The 22,117-nt window shown below is 37.5% G+C and overlaps 2 protein-coding genes across 2 annotated transcripts in view; one reads left to right on the top strand and one right to left on the bottom strand.

Moving 5' to 3' along the window:
* CFAP69 (cilia and flagella associated protein 69) overlaps positions 1–1,583 on the top strand; it is a 61,871-nt gene extending 60,288 nt beyond the window's left edge. The window contains exons 22-23 of the mRNA XM_077766794.1: positions 330–434; positions 745–1,583. Of these exons, the coding sequence (XP_077622920.1) occupies positions 330–434; positions 745–915 (276 nt within the window). The 3' untranslated portion in view covers positions 916–1,583. The remainder of the gene's footprint in view (positions 1–329; positions 435–744) is intronic.
* Positions 1,073–9,388, bottom strand: FAM237B (family with sequence similarity 237 member B). Its single transcript, XM_077766840.1, has 4 exons — positions 8,962–9,388; positions 5,475–5,572; positions 2,589–2,693; positions 1,073–1,129 (listed from the first exon to the last, which is right to left on the bottom strand). Exons 1-4 carry the CDS (start codon positions 9,386–9,388, stop codon positions 1,073–1,075), a joined length of 687 nt encoding a protein of 228 aa, XP_077622966.1.
* Between the last annotated feature and the right edge of the window lie 12,729 nt (positions 9,389–22,117).

Genomic DNA, 22,117 nt, shown 5'->3' on the forward strand with positions numbered 1-22,117 from the left:
GTAAATTTAGTAACTTAATAAATTATGTGCTAAAAATTGAACATGATTTCCTCAGGACCTGCTTTATTCCTTGGTCATATATGACTGGTACCTCTGGAAATTTCAATAATGTTTTTAGGTGACTGGTGTCTTCTGCAATGTATGAAAGATATAACTTACTAATAACTACCATCTTAGCCTAAGTGAGTAAGTGCAGGTTACAGTGGTACTGGTAATGAACAGTCTAAATCAGGCATAATTAAATGTACTTCATATACTGCATTCTAAGTACAACAGTTAATGCTTTAATAGAAATTAATACTACTTTCTTTTAATTTAAAAATTTTCAGAAAGCAAAAAGACTTCAGGAAAAAGCTATAGAAACCTCTAGACATGGTGGGCATCCTCCAAATGCAATATTTCATAGGACAGATATTAAAGGCCTTAACACAACGGTAAGGATTTTTCTTCATAACTTTTCTTAGTAGATACTGAATTTAGTCTCCATAGAATGGTATTTCCATGGGTTTTGTCTCATATTTGTTCGTTTCACTGGTCACATTTCCCATAGCTAAGGCAGATTTATCTCTAAGGTACCTTCACTCTCACCCAGTACTGGGTTATACCAGATCAGCCCTCCAGGATTCCCAGGAAACTGCTATAATTTGGTATCTTTTCCAAAGTCAGCTAAAGGATGATTGAGTTTCTCTCTTATTGAAAAATTTTGCAAATGAACTGTTAGATACATACCTTTTGCTTTTCCAGGTGCCTTCCGGTCGGGTGGTAACAGTGGAAAGCACTCCTGCCCGATTGCTGGGAGGACCTCTGGCTGATACAGACATTGCTCTTAAAAAACTGCCTATTCGAGGAGGAGCCTTACAAAGGGTGAGAGCAGCAAAAACTGTGAATGAGCCCAAGAAGAGCGCTCCTACATAAGACAGTCTACAGACTGTCTGAAATGAAGTCTGCTTATAATTTTTTAGTTAAAAACAACTTTATTTATAATTATAAAACAGATATTTTGGAATATTTTAGTAGGAAATACTAAGAAAAAATAAAAGCAAGCACATACAATTTATTTGTATTGAAAATATCAATATACAGCATCAGAAGAGTTGTCGTCAATTTCTTTGGAAAGATTGCTAGTTCTCTTAATTGAAATTGTAAAACATACAGTATCAGTTAAAACTCCTTTGGTTGCATGTGAACTACTCCATCTGGCTTAAGCCAATAAAAACTTTTACAGGCTCTGTAGATATCGATCTAGAAGTAATTAAGACGGTAGGCATTGTTGGATCTAGGCACTAAAGCTCTGAGAAGGATCTTGTTCCCTAGCAGCTCCTGGATTATATTCTCCCAAATTGGTGCCCAATACAGAAAAATACATGCCTGTCTCTCTATAATCTCTGCAATAGTTTCTGCATGCTGGGACCCCCGATTGGCCACATGCCCACTCCTGAGCCATCCACCATGACTTTGGCCAGGTCTGAGTACTGCCTACCTCCAGAGCCAGAAGCAGGCCAACCCAAAACAAAATATATGGATCTACTGGGGAATCAGGATATTGTTATCATATGAACATATAAATACTGGACAGAAAAAACATTTGCAACAATCTGTTGGTCAAAGTAAAATAAATTATCTTTGTTATAAAAAGCAAATGTTAGTCATGAGCTAAACAATAAAAAAATACAAATGGTTTTATTCTTAATATATAAATATGCAAAGTTAATTCTAATGCTATTTTCTTCTTTAACGGGGAAGGGAAGAGGAGAGTTGGCAAGTGTTTTCCCTACTTTGATGGTGGAAGTATCTTGCCAAAAAATAGGAGATAGTAGCTTTATTGCTGGATGTAGAACAAAGTGTCCCTGTATGCCATTATGAGCTTTCCATAGCCTGTCTCTATTCCCATCAGCTCCATCTAGGAAGCCACAAAGTTGAGTTCATGTCCAGGATTGGGAGAGAAAAGAATCTGTTTTCTTTTTTTTTTTTTTTTTTTTTTTTTTTTTTTTTTTTTNTGGCTTCAGATCTTTTCTGTGTGATGTATGGGCGCGAGTGCAAGTACGGAGCTCCTTACTTCTCCGCCATCTTGCCCCCTTCCTCAAGAATCTGTTTTCTTAAATAGGAAAATATGCTGGTACTTGTGTCTAGCTTCTAGGCCCATAGGCACACTCAGCAGCGTACTGGTAAATAAGTAGCAATCGGTTCTTCAAGTGGCAAAAGCCTTTATTTGTACTGTTTGCCAATTTGCATGGTGTAAATACTCCCACTGTGACCAGTTACAAGCTACCAACATGATGCTACTTCCCAATCCAAAGTTGGGAAGACATGTATAGAGTCCTTTTTAATAAAAAAAAAATTAATGTTTTATTTATATCTGTGAGGCAGGGGGGGAGAAAGCATGAGCAGGGGAGGGTCAGAGAGAGAGAGACACATAGAATCTGAAACAGGCTCCAGGCTCTGAGCTGGCTGTCAGCACAGAGCCCAATGCAGGTCTCGAACCCATGAACTGCAAGATCATGACCTAAGCCAAAGTCGGATGCTTAGCCGACTGAGCCACCCAGGTGCCCCTAAAGTCCATTTTATCAAATAAGAGAGAGCTCCGTTACCCCACTGGACCCACCTTCTACCACTTCCTCCTCCTTTCTCCTCTTACCCCATCTCACATTCCACCAGGAATTTTCTTTTATCCCCATCTGTGAAGGTAGTACCATCTGCAATAAGGGGAGAAATGGCAACTGTTTTTCATGTTCTAATTAAACTGAGTTGACAGAGTACCATTGGCCAGCAGCTTCTCATCCTGGCCCAGCTGCCTATTCTCCTGTGGCCCACAAGAATAGATAATATGCATCAGCTTACCATGCAGCTTTGTCTCTCCTGAATCCTTTTCTTTATTACTACCACCACCAAGATATTAGAAGGCATAACTTGTTCCTCTTCTTGACAGGAAGCCCTAAGCGCAAAGATTCCATGAAAGAGGAGTTATTGGGTCAAGAAAAGTTATGGATAAGAACACACAATGATGAGATGTCCATACAAAAAAACAACAGATACACCTCAAGAATATCAGATACACACAGAATCAAAACGAAGTGTTTATGGCTAAAAGCAACAAATCTTTGCCTCATTTTGTAGACTAGAAGCTTCTTCCTCAGATGCTAAACTCCCTAAGCACAAGGTAGAAACCACCTTTCATTCATCATTGAAATCAACACTTCAATAAATAGCTTATTACATCAGTGTGATGGTCAGGCCCCTGATAGCCTTTCCCTTGAGCTCTGCAAATGTAGCAAAGTCCTGAGCTCAAAATGAAGATTCAGATAACAAAATACAGGTAATGCTAAACATAGATATATTGAAGTAGTTCAAATGTATTTACTCCATAACAGTGACTTTCTCCAAAATGATTTTTAAGTATTTAAGACATAAATACTATTACATTAACTAATTTTATTAACAGTGTGTAGACATAGAATTGATATTACTTGGTTCAATATATTTTTTTGTATCTAGTATAATGTGATATCTCCAAACTGATTAGGACTGACTACAATCAAAATAATCTGTGGTATCTGTGGACCTTTCCCCTCTGCTGTGTAGATCCTACCCATCGGGAGGAGAAAAGGTAAAACAGGACAGGTTGTTCCCTAATAGCCATTTAACAGCTAAATAAATGTAGATGGATGGAGGATAGTGTTGCTTAATACAGACACTTAATCTTGGTAGACAGATGTGCACTGTCTTTGCATATTACAATTCCTGCCACCTTTGTAGTGAGCAAGTGAATCGATCTGACAATGTCACTAACTACACTAGGTCTCTGTGTCTTCTCACATCCTGTGCTCCCACCCAGTCCATCCAGCCTGACTGAAAGGCAGACAATATATTTCCTTCCATGAGTCAGATGAGACAAAATTTTAAGCTCTCAGACTGAAACTTTTGCTAATAAACTAAATGAAAAGAGAGTCAAAAGAATAAAAATGGAGTTTAGTGAATACAGATGAAATGGTTCAACATGCTTCAATAATGAGGTTTTTACCACATGAGGGAGCCCCTACCATAAACTCTTAGCCAGATGTTGCTTATATTGGATGAAAACCAGTGAATAATTAGGTGAATAACTTATTCATCTCATTCTCTGCCTTCTGGAGCACAAGATATATTTCATATCACAGGAAAAAACTATTGTGTTCAGCCTAAGTCTTTTCAGGTCAAATATCTATTTTCTGCTATCATTCCTTTTTTTTTTAATGTCTATTTATTTTTGGAGAGAGAGAGAGAGTGGGCAGAGAGAGAGAGGGACACACAGAATCCAAAGTAGGCTTTAGGCTCTAAGCTGCTCTGTGCTGCTCCAAGCTGTCAGCATGGAGGCTGACATGGGGTTTGAACCCATGAACCATTTTCATGGGTCATTTGGCTCATGACCCTGAGCCAAAGTTGCATGCATAACTGACTGAGCCACCTAGGCACCCCTGCTGTTACAGTTCTTATTTAATCTTTCCAGAATTTATGAATCTGGCCAGCCCCTTCTGAAGTGCCACCATTTATTAATGTTCCTCTAAACTGTGACCAGACAAACTGAACAAAGATTTCCAGGTGTAGTTAGGACCCATGGAGGTTATAATGAAACTAGTCTTCCTCATTTTTACACACTTTCTGCCAACAAAGCTTAAGCTTACATTAGTTTCATTAGCAGTTACATTTCATAATTGCTTATATTGAGTTTAATATAAGTCAAGTTTAATATAATCACAGTCAAGGATGCTTTCTGAGGAAGAGAAAAGCAGCCCCTGACAGTCAGGAATTGGCCTGGTATTATCAGGTCAAAATTCTATAGATACACCTAGTGCCCAAATCTTGATTTCTAATAATATTATCCAATAAAATCAGGGCTCCTTGGAGAAATGGCTGGTTCTAGGGATGGGGCAGAAATATACAAGATGAGTCTGGAGCACCCTATAGAGCTCCCAGTGACCAAAGCTGGAACAATTTCAGCAAAAAATAAGTAATGTAGTACTGGATTATAACCCAAAATATAAATAAATGCCCATTAAATCCCTACTGATATGATGAATGATATGATAAATGATGAAAGAAAAGGAATGAAGGAAGAGGAAGGAGGAGGGAGGGAATGAGGGCAGACAAATCTCCCATATAAATTATCTCCAAATAATTTATGTAGTTATTTCCTTCTTCAGTATGTGGAACATAACTTCCCATTCTCTTACATGTGGGTTATGCTTACTGACTTACTTCCAAAGAACGGTTTAGAAAGAGAAGAGAAAGTAATATGATAGCAGAAAAACCTGGGATACACTACGTTAGCCAAGGTTAAACATCATTGGTGTTAACTCAAGTTGACAGTATATGCCCTTGATCTGAAGCATTGAGAACAGAACTTTACTTCTGTCGTCTTCTTCCAAAAAACCTATAAACCCACTCTAACCATGAGGAAAAAAATCAAGCAAACCCAAATTGGATATTCTGCAACATACCTTACCAGCACTCAAAACTGTCAAGGTCACTGAAAACACCTTCTTAGAGCCTAAGGAGATGTGATACCTCAATACATTATGGAGTCCTGGATGGGATCCTGGAACAGAAAAAGGGTATCAGGGAAAAACTAGTGAAATCCAAGTAAAACATGAAGTTTGGTTAATAATGTATCAGTAATGGATCATTAGTTATGACAAATATACCATACTAATGTAAGAACTTAACAATAGGAAAGAATAGGTGAGGAGTATACAAGATCTCTGCATTATCCTTGCAACTTTTCTGCAAACTTAAAATTATTCTAAACTAAAAAGTTTATTTAGAGTTAAAAAAAAAAGAATGATCTTTTGATTGATCTAGTCAGATGATTTTGAATAAGGCAAAAGAGAAATACATATTGCTCCCCACTCAATCATATTTGACCATCATTTCTCTTGTTTTACATTTTGAGATCATAAAATTGCTTTTGAATTAGTGTATTAGTTCCTACTGTACCTCTGTCCCACTGCAATGGCAGCTCTATGAGTCAAGGATTATTCAGCAGTATACCTACAAGCTCAATGATTTTTTGTTGAATGAATGAACAATGAAAAAAAATGTATCTTTCTATATGAAAATGGCATGATTCATGCCAAAAACTGCTGGGTGGGGAGGGGATTTTTAATAGAATGTGATATCTAAGAACGAGCAAAAAGACAAAATGAACTGCTCTAAAACCAGAATGCCCATTTTGGCAAATGTCCTTTTTACTATTTTTAATAATCCAATGTAGCCTGTAAATTCAATTAGTTGAAATAGGAAGCCATTTTCAAGTAATCTATTTTGGATGGCTAACAATTAATTTTATTAACACTAAAAAGTTAATCATTGTTCCAATAAAATTTTTTATCACAACTAGTTGAACAGTTTTTAGGCTAAAATCATCTGGTTTTGCTTTATGGCATTGAATTTTTGAGCGTCAATCATTTATCCACAGGTTATAAAAGGAAAGTCAAGACCCTCTGCCTCCACCTGCAGGAAATGAATTAGGCAACTTTTTATGTATCTTTCTGGTCATCTGAATAAGAGACCATAAGACATACACTCCAACCAGTTGATTTTATGACCTTAGGAATCTGTCCTTAATCGGCAAGATAAAATATTTTCATTGTAGCAATTTATTAGACTTACAACCTTATATTATCTACAAACTCATTATACAAAGTTCAGTTATATGAAATAATAGTTGTAAAATAATACTTGAAAGCCATGCAATCCATTTATTCTTTAATATTGGAGATTCTTAACCTGAGGTTCATGGACTCCTCCTCCAAAAATCACACACAAAATTATGACACCGTGTACATAAAACTCCTAATAAAGTGTCTATAGTTTCATCATAATTACAAAGAGATCCATAACTCAAAGAATGTCAGCCCCTACTCCACCCTTTAATGTTTATTCTTGGATCAAGTCAAACCATCAGACAATTTGCACATTTGTTCAATATTATTTTTGCTTTTAAAACATTTATATTAAGTTTGGTTGTGCTGACAACAGCTTGCATTGAAGAGAATCTGTCATTGTCAGGATACTTGAAAACACAGTGCTGTATCCCATGGTAGCCATTATGAAAACCTGTGATCTTTATTGGGTCTTAGTCTTAGCACAGTCTGGGCTTCTCCTAAACATGTTTTGGTTTTTCTTATCAACAGAGTGGGGGTGCCTGTGTGGCTCAGTCAGTTAAGCATCCCATTTTTGAGGTCAGCTCAGGTCCTGATCTCAGTTTCTGAGTTGAGACCCACGTAGGGCTCTGTGCTGACAGTGTGGAGCCTGCTTGGGATTCTCTCTCTCTCTCTGCCCCTCCCCCGCTTGCTCTCTCTCCCTCAAAATGAATAAACATTAAAAAAAATTTTTTTTAAGTGTGATCTTGAAACTGCTCGTAAGTCCTTCTTCACCTTTTGAAGTAGGAAACTCAGACCAAATCTATAGGTACCCTTTTATCAAATGTATAGGCTTTTATAACATGCATTTAAAAGTATGAGATGTATATAGGAATACATTAAAAAAGAAAAACCTGAGCTAGTACCTAAAGACAAAAATTCTATCAAACTTCTTTTTTTTAGTTTAAAAGTATTAAACTAAACTACAACTACCTATTATTAGTTTTCTGTCTTCATTTCCCGTCATCTCAATTTCCTCATCTACTTCATGTTATCCTATTGTTTGGTATATATTTTTAAAGTTTCATATCCTGTTTGGAATAAGATGTGAGATGTATATAGGAATACATTAAAAAAGAAAAACCTGAGCTAGTACCTAAAGACAAAAATTCTATCAAACTTCACTTTACTAAATGAAGTTTCTTACTACCTTTCTGTTTGTTATTCTTTTTTTTAAAAAATGAAGTCAATAAAAGTGAGAACATAGAAAAATTTTAGTCCTTAATGCATAGAAAAACACTTTAATATATAGGATGATTTGGTAATGAAATGCACATTTCAGAAGCCATGCAGTACACGACATCAAAATTAAACATTACTTTTTAGGACAATACTGGCATTCATTTTGGCACAGTTTAAAGTCAATATTATGTATAAGATACTTTAAAAAATTAGTTACAGCATTACTTCATCAACTATTGTATTTAAAAAATATATTGCATTTGCATTTTAAATGTTTTCTTTAAAGATGCTTTACAGAGATGCCTTCCAAATAAAAAAATTGACAAATTGCCTGAAAAATGGAAATGCTAATTCAATAGCCATAAAGCATTTACACACCAACAAAAATACAACTTTGATAAATATTAAAGATTTAGAAATAACAATTTTGATAAATACTATAGGAAATATTTGACTTCAGAAATACTGACAGAATTAAACCTTCAGGTTGATGTCACTTTGCTTGAGGTATTTTCCATGTTCTCTCTCTCTCATATGTAAAACTCATGTTTTGTAAAATCCAGTCCTATAATATTAGAGAGGAGAAATTAATACTCACTATAATACAATTCTTAAGATTTCATCCTTTTAAATAACCCTATAGAAATAATTAATTTAAAAAGCCAAATATATATCCTATCTTTAAAATTTCCTCAATAAATGTAATATGAATAACCATTTGTTAAAAATGAATAACCATAATGTTAAATAGCTTTCTTATGAAAGCTTATTTACATCATGTACCTGTACATCAGAGCTCCTGCAGTTTCTAAAATCAGTAAAAGTGAAAATCAAAGTCAATCATTAGGGAAACAATAAGGCAAACTTGCTAGCTCATTGGCAAAGAGGATTAAATATTGAATTTTTAAGAAAACCTAACAGCTAGGGGCACCTGGGTGGCTCGGTCAGTTAAGGGTCCGACTTTGGCTCAGATCATGATATGGTAGGTGAGTTTGAGCCCTATGCTTAGGATTCTCTCTCCCTCCCTCTGTCTCCTCCTCTCTCTCTCTCTATCTCTCTCTCTCCCAATAAGTAAATAAAAACTTTAAAAAATAATGAAAACTAAACTTCTGTTCTTTTAAGTATACATTTAAATTACCTCCTGTTATCTTCTGTGGAAAATTATACTTGGGAGGCATCACCTGTCTTCTGCCCATTCCATGAGATCGTGAGAGCAAGCAGTCTATATACATGTCCCAGAAATCCTGAGCTATGCTTAAGAAGACATTATAATGTCTAGGCCGCTGGGATTTTTGCAAGAACAACATGAAATTCCAGAAAGCATCCACATTATGTTGTATCTTGAGTTCTTTTAGATCTATCAACGTCAAAGAGCAAGCATTCCAGCACTGGAAATCAATGTCTTCTATGATGCCTGGACTGATGCTGGCAAGCACCCCCTTTTGAAATTCAAAATCAGCATTAATCACATTGATCAGCATCATGCAGCCCAGTGGTAGATAGAACCATCCTCTTGTGGCAAAACCCATATTCTATAGAGGAAAAAAAATGAGGGAATATATTTTTGAGTTAAAAAGAAAATTATTCAATTACTCAATGATCTCTTTAAACCTAAAATTTTATAAATACATATGTATTTGTTTTTGATCAAACCAAATTTGTCTACTATGTATTTGTTGATTTTCTTCTAAGTTGCTGACTCTCAAACCTTCCTTTGAAAAGATAGTTACAATTTGTTTACCAATGTTTTATCTGATAACAGATAAAGTCTTCAGGCGCCACTGAAATCCAATACATGTTTTTGAAGATGTGATGGATTTATTTCATCACAGACTTTTAGAGCTGAAAGAAATCTTTTTTTAAAAAAAATTAAATGTTTATTTATTTTAGAGAGAGAGAGATGAGTACAAGCAGGCAAGAACAGAGAGAGAGGGAGACACAGAAACTGAAGCAGGCTCCAGGCTGGAGGCTATCAGCACAGAGCCCGATGTGGGGCTCAAACTCAGGGGCCATGAGATCATGACCTGAGCTGAAGTCTGACGCTTAACCAACTAAGCCACCTAGGTGCCCCTGAAAGAAATCTTTAAAAGCTTATGCTCCAACCTTTACAAATCAGAAAAATTAGCAGTTTCAGGTCCCCTGTCTCTGTATCTAGGACTCCTACCACAACACATTCTAACTAAGTGAATCAGAATGCAGATCGTTAAATTTGTAACCATGAGAAAAAGGGTGGTTTTTTAAAATAATCTAACCAATTTTAATTTTTTTAGATGTAACCAATCTATTAACCAAAGTGGTATCTCACTAAAGTTTCAAAATCACTGATGCTTCTTCCATTTTTGTTCACTGAAAAATATTTGTTATGCACTGATGTCTGGTGGATCCCTGGCTACTCTCAGGTTGTTCAGGATCTGTTTGGAGAAGATTAGCATACATACCTGAAGGAGCAGGAAGTCAATACAGGAGATATGAGCTAATATGACACAGTGTAGGGCCAGTGACATTCAGCAAAATCTTGGCATTTTCTAATGGTCTTTGCCCAAATTTCCCTGTCAAATCATCACTCAGTAAATTGGCTACCTGAGTGGACGTCAAGGACTCAATTGGCTTTGAACTGCCACAGAGCTGGCATTGGAAATGTCCCTGACACAACCTTGACAGCCAAGGCAGAGGAGTGGAGTGGGGGGACAAATCCGGAAGACATGCCACCTCCTTACCCATATACCGCCAACTGACATCTCCTCCAAAATAATTTAGGATAAAGAGACAAAAGAAAAAAAGTTAAGCTTAGGTCTTTTCTTATTCAGGTCTTTTCACATCATCAAAAACTGTACAGATTCCCAAACTGAGCTGACACTGCCCATGTATGATAGGAGTTCTAAAAGGAAATGACTGGGTGGGGCCTGAGAATCTTCTTCCACGAAAATTTCAGGTTACACTCCTGACCAGTGCCCTCCTCCGGGTCGGGTCACCTGGACTCGCTCGGAAGACGGAGTCCGAGCGGGAATGGAGTACCTCTTGTCTGCGCCGAGGCGCGCGTCCAGCGCGGCGTTCTGTATGCGCTGAGCTCACTCTGGAGTTGCAAGCGGCTCCTTCCAGGAAAGGACAAGAGATCTCAGAGGGCTCCGGAAGACCCCCGGCCCTCCTAACCCCAACCCGGCCAGGTCCCACCCCAGAGGCGGGCGAAAGGCGGGAAACCACCTTCCGCTCGATCCTCTGCGCGCGCCCCCAGCACCGCGAACTCGCCCAGCTGAAGTGTGTCCACTGCGCGGCGCTCCGGGGCTGGGAGGCTCTGGCTCGCGGAGCACGGCGCTTCGGGCTCTGTAGCGGCCTCCCGAGTGGAGCCCCAGTCAGCCCGCAGCCCGAACCACGCTCCTTTTCTAGGGACAGAGTGAGGGGGCAGAGAGTGGGTGGTCACACTCCCGAGACCCAGCTGCCGTCTTGCCCACCTTCCCAGACTGGACACCCACTGGACCCGCCACTCCCTGCACTCGGTTGCCGCTCCTGCCTGTCTTGCCCTTCTTCCAATTTCTTGAAATTACAGTGGCTCAGGTCTTCCTCGCTTTCCCCCTCCCTTCTACCTTTCTGTCTTTGAGAAAATCCATCACAGCAGTGAGTCCACTATATATTCCAGCTCTCTCCTCCCTCCACCCCCCAGCCTTCACGTCCTATTCTCCTATCCTAAGAAACACTTTCATAAGGCTTTGGACATTTTGAAATGAACCCCCTTGATGAGTTCTAACCTCTAGCTAAGCACCGTTTAAATTATTAATGCTAACACATAGACACTGCAACCTATCCTCCTCTCTACCTAAATATACACTGTTTAACTTTGGGAAGATAGTTTTCTTTAGTCTTTGGTAGAATGAAGACTTGGGGCAAGTCCCTGAAATATCTGTATACTGTGCATCAATCTCAGCCTTGACACATTGTTTGGACCATCTCTACCTTTAAGTCCGACTTCTATGCCCAAATCCCAAGAGCAGTCATCACATGGAGTTGTATGGGAAATCAACCCAAAGCTAGTTGCCTCAAACTCACTGACCCTTAAGCAGGTCACCCTTTCCTTACTGGCTCTTGAGCTCGGATATAGGACTATGGGCCAATCCCAACAGCCAATTGCCCAGCAGTTGTCCTCCATAAAGCCCAATTCTCCCAGCCCTACCACTACTCAAAAAGCTCCACTCTGCCCTCCTCACTATACCAGTGCAACCATCATTATTAATCCTGCTCTTGCAATGCCTTTCCATGTCCCTTCCATCTCTAGGACTAGCTCCCGTACAAAACAGAACTGAGAAGTGAGTCATTTACTCTGATTAGGTAGAATTCACACAAATCCATCTCACACCAGATTTTCTTCGGCTTTAGGTTTCCGGGCATTTCAGTCCATTATTAATTAATCATGGACTCTTAAAGTTAGCAGAGACATTGAAAGTTACCTAATCCAACATTCAACATTCTCTCTGAAGTTTAAGCCTTGCACTCTCCCAAAGAATTCGCCAATCACCAAACCTGTTGTTCAGCTTGACTGGACCTTGGGCATCCACTCCTGTATAAGGACATAAAACAGCAACTCACAGAAGAGTAATACCCAAAATCCCATATATGAGACAAGAGGCTCGCATTCAAGGAAATAATGAATTTTTTTCCTCTACTTAAAGTTTAACAAAAATTGAAGCATTTGATATTATACAGTGTTAGAAAATTTTTGAGCAAATGAACATTTTCATATACTTTTGAGGAGAGTATCACCTAGTAAGTATAATCACCACAGAATAAAACTGGTATAATTTCTTTAACCTGAAAATGATCCAGAAATTCTGCTCTTCGTTCTACCCTCAAGTCAGTGACCAAAAAATATCTATGTGACTGATTTCTCTCCAGAGTTCACTGCTACATTATAAATAGAAACTGCCTAAATGATGACAAATGTACTTTTTAAAGTATTGTTGAGTAATCAAGAAAGTGAAATCTCCAAGGAAAGAAGAATAGAGGAGAAAGAAGAAGAATCAAAGAGTAAGGAAAAGGAAGAAGAGCAGAAAAACAGAAGAACTTAAAAAGTGATATATGGAGGGGCGCCTGGGTGGCTTAGTCGGCTAAGCGTCGGACTTTCGCTTGGGTCATGATCTCGCGGTTCGTGGGTTCGGGCCCCGCGTCGGGCTCTGTGCTGACTGCCAGCTCAGAGCCTGGAGCCTATTTCAGAGTCTGTGTCTCCCTCTCTCTCTGACTCTCCCCTGCTCACGCTGTCTCTCTCTCTCTCTTTCTCTCCTAGAAATAAATGAAAATATTAAAAAAAAAAAGTGATATATGGATAGTAAATTTGGAATTTGTTAATTGATAAATATGTATGGTAAAAAGTAAAATATAGCTACTGAATTAAACTTTATAAAGTTGTTAAATATATAACAATTGTAAAAATTGTAAAATTTCTTGGATAGTTCCTAAATGACAGAAATAAAGAACACAGCTTTTGAACAGGTAGAAAATAAAAACTGAATAAGAAAAACAGATTGATATGTGAGCAGTGTGCGTAGTCTTCTTCTGGATTTATCTGGGGTTGACTGACTTTTCTTCCAACTCTAACATGACCCACTGTTACAGCAAGCAGGACACTCCAGGCCCTTCCTCCTGGAGAATCCAGAGAACTTCCAGAAGCAGAAGACAGCTCTACTACTCTACAAAGGAGTAGGATCATTTCAGCCATGAAGCCTATTGTTGAACCTCTACATCTTAGGTGTGGTGCTGACTCTGCTCTCCATCTTTATTAGTCTGAAGGAGTCCCCTGGCAGGGGTGGGGGCGGGGATCATACTGGAGAGCCCATTTCTGGGGAGCTCCTGGACCACCAGAGGTCAACTAGCTAGCAAAGAGCCCCAAGCACCTTCCAGAGGTGTGGGGTGTGGATAAGACCTCCCTCCACCAGCTATAACCTTGGAACACTGGCCTAAGCATATTCAGCCGGGTGTCAAGTTCCTGGACAGGCAAGCTGAGAGCATTGGTGTTACCAGAATTATTAATAAGCCCTTAAAGGCTCTCTTCCTCTGGATGCTCCTTGTCCTAGATAAAGAGCCTGTTTAATATGTAGGTGTTAGTGTGTTCCCTATAACTGTGGGATGGAGTGATATCACTCTTCTCCTTGGGTTCTGGTGTAAGATTTTCTGCCCTTGGCAATATGGCTCTGACACATCTTAGATGGGGGTTTGTGCTTTACATTCAGCTTTTGGGAGATAGTGTCATTTTCATCATTTTTTCCTCAACATCTGCCAAGAGTTCCTTCAGACTTGCGTATTTTATGGTCGTCATATTTGGTGTTCAGGTTCTCTTCTATGAGAGCTTGTCTGTGTGCAGGTAACAGCTAAAGCAGTGGGTGGGTTGGCTGCAGGGAGGGGGGTGATGGAGTAGTCAGTGTCCAATTCTCATTGTTTCACATGTTCAAGTCCTTTCTTCAACATAGTGTATATGTTCATATATTGGTCTGAAGGGGACAGTATAATGGCTAAGCCCATTCAGGACATAGCATTATGGCCACTGTGTGGCTTAAATGAATTTTTCTAATGAAATAAAGTCAAGTATATATATTTTTAAAAAGAAAGAAAAGCTAATTAGCAAATAGGAACTCAATTAAGAATGCAAGAATAGAGGAGGAAAAAAGCATAGAGAAAAATGACAAGTAGAAAGCACATTTAAAATGGAAGAACTAAATTGGGGGCGCTCGGGTGGCTCGGTTGGTTAAGTGTCTGACTTCAACTCAGGTCATGATCTAACAGTTTGTGAGTTCTAGCCCCGAGTCAGGCTCTGTGCTGACAGCTCAGAGCCTGGAGCCTGCTTTGAATTCTGTGTCTCCCTCTCTCTCTGCCTCTCCGCTGCTCATGCTCTGTCTCTCTCTCAAAAATAAGCAAATTAAAAAACAATAATGAAATAAAATGGAAGAACTAAATCAATAATCATAGTAAATATACGTGGTCAAAACTTGTCGATTAAAAGAGGGAAGATGTAGGGGCGCCTGGGTGGCTTAGTTGGTTAAGCGTCTGACTTTCGCTTAGGTCATGATCTCGCGGTTCGTGGGTTCGAGCCCCGCGTCGGGCTCTGTGCTGACTGCCAGCTCGGAACCTGGAGCCTATTTCAGTCTGTGACTCCCTCTCTCTCTGACCCTCCCCTGCTCACGCTGTCTCTCTCTCTCCTAGAAATAAATAAAACATTAAAAAAAAGGGAAGATGTAGATAGATTTTAAATTCTGCTATATATTATGAAGAAAAGATACACACAAAAAAATAAGGACAGGGAAACTTGAAAAGAACAGAAGTAGAAATACCATGAAATGTTAATTGGTTTTTTAACTACCAGTTTTATTTATGCAAAATAGAAATTATAAAGGAGAAAGAGGAACACTGCATAATGATAGAAGATGCAATTCAGGAAGAAGATACAAATATTCTAAATTTACATGCAATTCATAGCATAGCCACAAAATACATATCACAAAACTGACAGAAGTAGAGGGAAAATTGGACAAACTCACCAACATAACGAAAGGTTAAACAAAAATTTAGATTAAGAAAACAAATAATTACTAAAAGTATAGATGATTTGAACAACAAAAATAACAAGTTTTATATAGAAGTTATACAAGTTATACAGTTAAAGAACACATTCCTCTCAACAGAAATAAAGTAAGTCTCATGGACATAAAGCAAGTCTCAACAAATTTCAAAAATTGTTATCATTCAAATTTTGTTACCTGACTATGAGATAGAAAGTTTACAAATAAAAACAAAAACAGAAATTTCCATATGTTTGGAAATTTAGACAATAAATACTTTTATTTATACATAATTTTATTTGAATAAATTTAAAAATAAATTATAATGGCAACTATAAAATATTTAAAATTATAATAAAAATATTGCATATCACAACTTGTGAGAAGCAATAAAACCATCCTTAGAAGGAAATTAACATCTTTAAATATTTGTGGCAAAAAGGGAGACAAGTAGGGCACCTGGGTGGCTCATTCGGTTAAGCGTCTGACTTTGGCTCAGGTCATGATCTCTCAGTTCATGGTCAAGCCCCACGTCAGGTTCTGTGATGACAGCTGGGAGCGGAGACTGCTTTGGATTCTGTGTCTCCCTCTCTCTCTGCCCTTCCCCTTCTCATGCTCTGTCTCTCTCTTCCTCTTTCTCAAAAATAAACACTAAAAAAAATTTTTTTAAAGGAAGGCAAGCGGTAAATTAATGATACAAGCAACCAAATCTCACAATTTGAAGAGAAATAACAGAATAAAGACTCCTAAAGGATAAGAGCTTTTATTAAAAAAAATAGATTAATGAGCTAGAGAAAAAAAACCAGTTGATTCTTTTTAGAAGTAATAATAAAATAGACAACCTTTGTTGAGACTGATCAAGAAAAAAAAGAATGTTGAAATAATGTTAGGAGTAAAAATGGTATATATCTTATCAATAGATAGTAAAAAGGATTAGAAAGATGTGACCATGTAAATCATGATATACCATAAATTTGAAAACTTAAGTGAAATTAAGAAATTCCTAGAAAAATACATTTGTAAAATTCATATAAGAATGCAAAACCTGAATAGTCAATGACATTTCAAGACTGAATTTTCCCATTGGAAAAAAGCCCATATGACTTTACACTTCAGCTTTCAAGGATCAAATATTTCCTAAAAATTAGAAAAAAAAAGATATAGCCCCTAAACTCATTCTATTACACCAAAGTGAGAAGGATAGGGGCGCCTGGGTGGCTTAGTTGGTTAAGCGTCCGACTTTCGCTTAGGTCATGATTTCGCCGTTCGTGGGTTCGAGCCGCGTCGGGCTCTGTGCTGACTGCCAGCTCAGAGCCTGGAGCCTGTTTCCGTCTGTGACTCCCTCTCTCTCTGACCCTCCCCTGCTCACGCTCTCTCTCTCTCTCTCTCCTAGAAATAAATAAAAACACAAAGTGAGAAGGATAGTGTGAACAAGAATTAAGTTACAAGCCCATCTCCCTAATTAAGTGTAGACAAAAAATCCCATGGTTGCCAAGCTGACTCTGTTGAACATGCAACTCTTGATCTCAGGGTTTTAAGTTTGAGCTCCATGCTGGATGTAGAGATTACTTAAAAATAAAAACTTAACATGGATGGAACTGGAGGAATTTTGCTAAGCAAAAGACAGATATCATATGATTTCATTCATATGTGGAATCTGGGAAACTCAACAGATGAACTTAGGGGAAGGGAAGGAAAATTAAGATAAAACCGGAGACAGAGGCAAATCATAAGAGACTCTTAAATACAGAGAGCAAACTGAGGGTTGCTAGAGTTAAATGGGTGGCAGGCTTTAAGGAGGGCACTTTCTGGGATGAGCACTGGATGTCATATGTAAGAGATGAATCACTGAAGCCAAGACTACACGATATGTTAACTAACTTGAAAATAAATTTATTAAATATATATACAATAAAATCTTTAAAAAATCCTGAACAAAATATTAGCAAACCAAATTCAGCAGGATTTATAAAATCACACATCAGTATCAAGCTAGGCTTATCCTAGGGATAATCAATTATGGTATTCACCATGTAAGCAAATTAAAGGGAGGAACCGCTTGATAAAATTCAACACACATTCAAGATAAAACACACACACACACACACACACACACACACACACACACACACACCAAAAACTCACAGCAAACTTAGAATAGAAGAAAAATTCCTTAACCTCATAGCCACCAAAACTCTAAACTCTAAAGCAAGCATCATTCTTATGATAAAACATCTCTTTTAAATTAGGAACTAGAAAAGGCTGCTTATTATTTCTGCTCACATTCAAAATAATACCTACATAGAAAGGTTAAAAAAAAAAAAAAGACAAAGAGGAAGCGAGTACACGGGCTACAAAAAAAGATTCAGAATGTTTAGCCTATCTGCATTGGCAGTGCGGAGCCTGCTCAGAATTCTCTCTCTCTCTCTCTCTATCCCTCTCTCAAAATAAATAAACTTGAAAAAAAAGAAATGTTTAGCCTAGTCAAGAAGCAGCAAAGCTATTGGTTAAGCATGAAGCTTAGAGGTCAACTTCCTAGTTTTAAATTCTGCCTTCTAGGTTCAAATGACAGTTTGTGACTTTGGGCAAGTTACTTAATGTCTTTGTGACTCAGTTTCCTTATTTATAAAATGGGGATGAAAAATAAACTGCTTCATAGGGCTGTTTAGATAATTAAGTAAATATGTGTAAAGTGTTTAAAACAGTGCCTAACACATAGTAAGCATGCCATATATAAGTGTTTGTTTAAAAAATAATAAAACAGGGGCACCTGGGTCAGTTAAGCATTTGACTCTGATTTCAGCTTGGGTCATGATCTCATGGTTTGTGAGTTCGAGCCCCACATTGGGCTCTGTACTGAGAGTGTAGAGCCAGCTGGGATTTTCTCTCTCTTTCTCTCTGCCCCTCCCCTACTCGCAGTCTCAGTCTCTCTCTCTCAAAATAAATAAACATAAAAAAATAAAAATAAAAATAAATAAAATAAATTACACCTGTAGACAAATCATTTAAATTAACAAGAGTTTTGTAAAGTTTTGTAAAGTTGCTAGATATAGGATCAATCTACAAAATCCAGTGTATCTCAATATATGAGCACCACACAGAAAATAAAAATTAGAAAAGAAATACTGTTTACAATAGCAACCAAAAAGATGTTTAGAAATAAATTTAACAAGGGCATGTAATTCCTTTATGGAAAATTTTGTAAAACGTTACTGAAAGACATTAAAAAATCTAAATAAAAATAATGATGGGCATGGAGGAGGACACTTGTGGGGATGAGCACTGAGTGTTATGTGGAAACTAATTTGACAATAAACTATTAAAAAAAATAATGATAATATATGCTCTATAAAGATATCCATCTTCCCAAATATATACAAATTTTCAATCAAAATTGTAACAGGGATAATGAAAAGTTATTCTGAAAGCTGTATGATAGAGCAAAGATCCAAGATAACTGATATTTTCCCTAAAGAACCACAATAAGAAGAGAGACTCACAGGGAATTAAACAGGGTGTTATTGCCTTAGGAATAGATACATCAACAATGTAGTAGATTAAAGAGTTTCGAGACAGACCTATGCATTTATGGAGACTGTGTATATAATAAAATCAAAATTGTAGATCTGTAGGAAAATAGTGGCTTCTTCAATAAACAAGGCTAAGACAATTGGTTATCCATATGGAGAAAATAAAAGTGGATTCTTACCTCATACTATCACAAAAATTAATCACAGGTAAATTAATAATTTAAATGTGAAAACAAAGCAGTACAACTTTAAGAAGAAATTCAGAAGACTCTCTGATCTTGAGTTTGGTAAGGATTTCTTATACAAAATACAAGTAGTGCAAACCATAAAAAATTACTATATTTAACTACATTTAAATTAGTGTTCTGTTGGGGCACCTGGGTGGCTTAGTTGGTTAAGTGTCTGACTTTAGCTCAGGTCATAATCTCGTGGTTCGTGTGTTCGAGCCCCGCATCAGGTTCTGTGCTGGCAGCTCAGAGCCTGGAGCCTGTTTCAGATTCTGTGTCTCCCTCTCTCTCTCCGTCCCTCCTCAGCTCATTCTCTATCTCTGTCTCAAAAATAAATAAAAATTATAAAAAAATAAAATAAAAATAAATTAGTGTTCTATTAATCACAAGACATCATAAGTAAAAATAAAAGATAACTGTAATCTGGGAGACAATAATTACAGTACATATAACCACAAACAGACTGCAATTAAGAGCCAAGATAGAAGGGTCTTCCACAGAATCAACAAGAAAAGAAAAAATACCATAATAGAAAACTCAGCAAAAGGCTTAAAGAGGCATTTTATAAGTAAGAAAGCATAATGAATAAATACAAAACATATTCATAACCTTACTACAAGCAGGAAAGTGCAAATTAAGACCACAATCAGATATAAACTAATATCTTTCAGGTTGCAAAAATAAGTCTAGCAATATGAAGTATTGGTAAGCAGGGTCCTCCAGAGAAACATGGGAAAAAATATATCTATGACTTTATATATTTAAGCAGATTTATTATAAGGAATTAGCTCATGTGATTATGGAGACTCATAAGTCTCATGATCTGCTTTCCACAAGCTGATGACCCAGGAAATCTGATGGTGTAGCTTCAGTCCAAGTCCAAAGACCTGAGAACCAGGAGAGCCAATAGGACTAAATCCCAGTCCAAGGGAAAGAAAAAAAAAAAACAACCAACATCTCACCTCAATTAGGCAATTTTCTGTCTCTCTAGCTTTTTGTTCTATTTAGGCCCCTAGAGACTGACTGGATGATACCCACCCACATGGAGGAAGACAACCAACTTTCTTTGCTCAGTTTACCAGTTATAGCTCATCTCATCCAAGTATACTCTAAAAGACTCATCCAGAATTTCCATTTAACCAAATATCTGGGTACCAATGTCCCAGTCAAGTTTACTCATAATTAACCATCACATGAAGTAAGAGGCACTGTTACACAGCTAAGAGGAGCATGAATTGATTTGATTAGTCTAGAACACAAGTTGGCACTACTTTGTAAGTTTAAACAAGGCACATAACCTGCAAGAAGTCTCTTCACTATAGGAATATATATTTTTTTTAATTTTTAAAAATACTTATTTATTTTTGAGAGAAAGACAAACCTCAAGCAGAGAGGGGCAGAGAGAGGGAGACATAGAATCCAAAGCAGGCTCTAGGCTGTGAACTGTCAACACAGAGCCCAATGGGGCTTGAACACACAAACTGTGAGATTATGACCTGAGCTGAAGTTGGATACTCAACTGACTGAGCCACCCACGCGCCACTCCAGGAATATATCTTGAAGAAAGTCTTGCATGTGGGTCCCAAGAAACATACATTAGAATGTAATATTCTTAGCAGCACTGTTCATAAAAGCAAAAAACATGAGAACAGTCAAAATGACCATTAACAGGTGAATGGATAAATTAACTGTGGTATGTTCTCATACTAGGATGTTATTCAGTAGTGAAAATTAATAGATTCCAACTATACTCTTTATAAATGAATAAAGCAATTTTCAGAAAATATCATTTTTATAAATTTTAAAGACAAGCAAAATGAACCCATATGTTCTTTACAAATACATGTATATTATAAAGTAATTTTAATAGTAAGAACGTGAGTAACATGAAATTCAGGAGAATGGTTAGGTTTGTGTACACAAGGGAATGAGGTCTAGAAAGAATGGAGGCACCAGGGTGGCTCAATCAGTTAAGCATCCGACTTTGTCTCAGGTCATGACCTCACGGTTTGGGGGTTCGAGGCCCACCTCAGGCTCTCTGCTGTCAGTGCAGAGCCCAATACTGACCTTCTGTTTCTTTCTCTTTCTCTCTGCCCCTCCCATGTGCACTTGCTTGGTTTCTCTCAAAAATAGAGATTAAAAAAAAATCTAGAAGAATGTAGAAAGACCTTCAATGAATGGTAGATTGACTAGTCATTTATGATTATGGTTTCCAACATATATATGTAAGATATATTCCTTTCTAGTATTGAATAGTGCATAATGAGTTAGGATAGTGACAGCCTGATATATTTCAAATACAGAAAGACAAAACTTGCTGACTAGTCACAATGATTTGAAATGGAAAGAGAAGAAAACTAATGTTTTTAGCATACCTGCTTATGGGGGTGACAATAACAAATATTAAAGGTGGAAAGGGAAATGATTAGTGGGGAGGACAAATTTGATTTATTATTTGTTGCATTAGAATTGGTTTTGGATTTTCTGGAGTATCTAAAATTTAGCTAAAAATATAACTAAGTTTAGAGGTCTCTATATTGATAGAAAATTACTGCTTTGAGAATATACATTGATAAAATACAGTTGAGATGAAGATAGAGGACTATGCCCAAATTTAGGGAGTCCACGAACTGCAAATGGAATCAATGAAGGAAGGAGAGAAAGAGCATTCAGTATATATAAGCTCTCGTGTAGTATAATATCACAGAACCAAAGGGAGGATCCTATGGTCTGAATATTTGTGTCCCCCCACCCCTGGAATTCATATGTTGAGGTCCTAACCCACAAAGGTGATGGTACTAGGCCTTGGAGAGATACTTAAAGTCATAAGGGTGGAGCCCTCACATGAGATTAGTGTTTTATTAAATAGGCTCCAGAGAGATCCTTAGTGCCTTCTATTATGTGAGGACATAGTAAGAATTAGGCAGTCTATAACCCCAAAGAAAGCCTTCAGCCAGAACCTA

This window comes from Crocuta crocuta, unplaced genomic scaffold (assembly GCF_008692635.1).
Source record: "Crocuta crocuta isolate KB4526 unplaced genomic scaffold, BGI_CrCroc_1.0 scaffold165, whole genome shotgun sequence".
In the NCBI taxonomy this organism is placed as follows: Eukaryota; Metazoa; Chordata; class Mammalia; order Carnivora; family Hyaenidae; genus Crocuta; species Crocuta crocuta.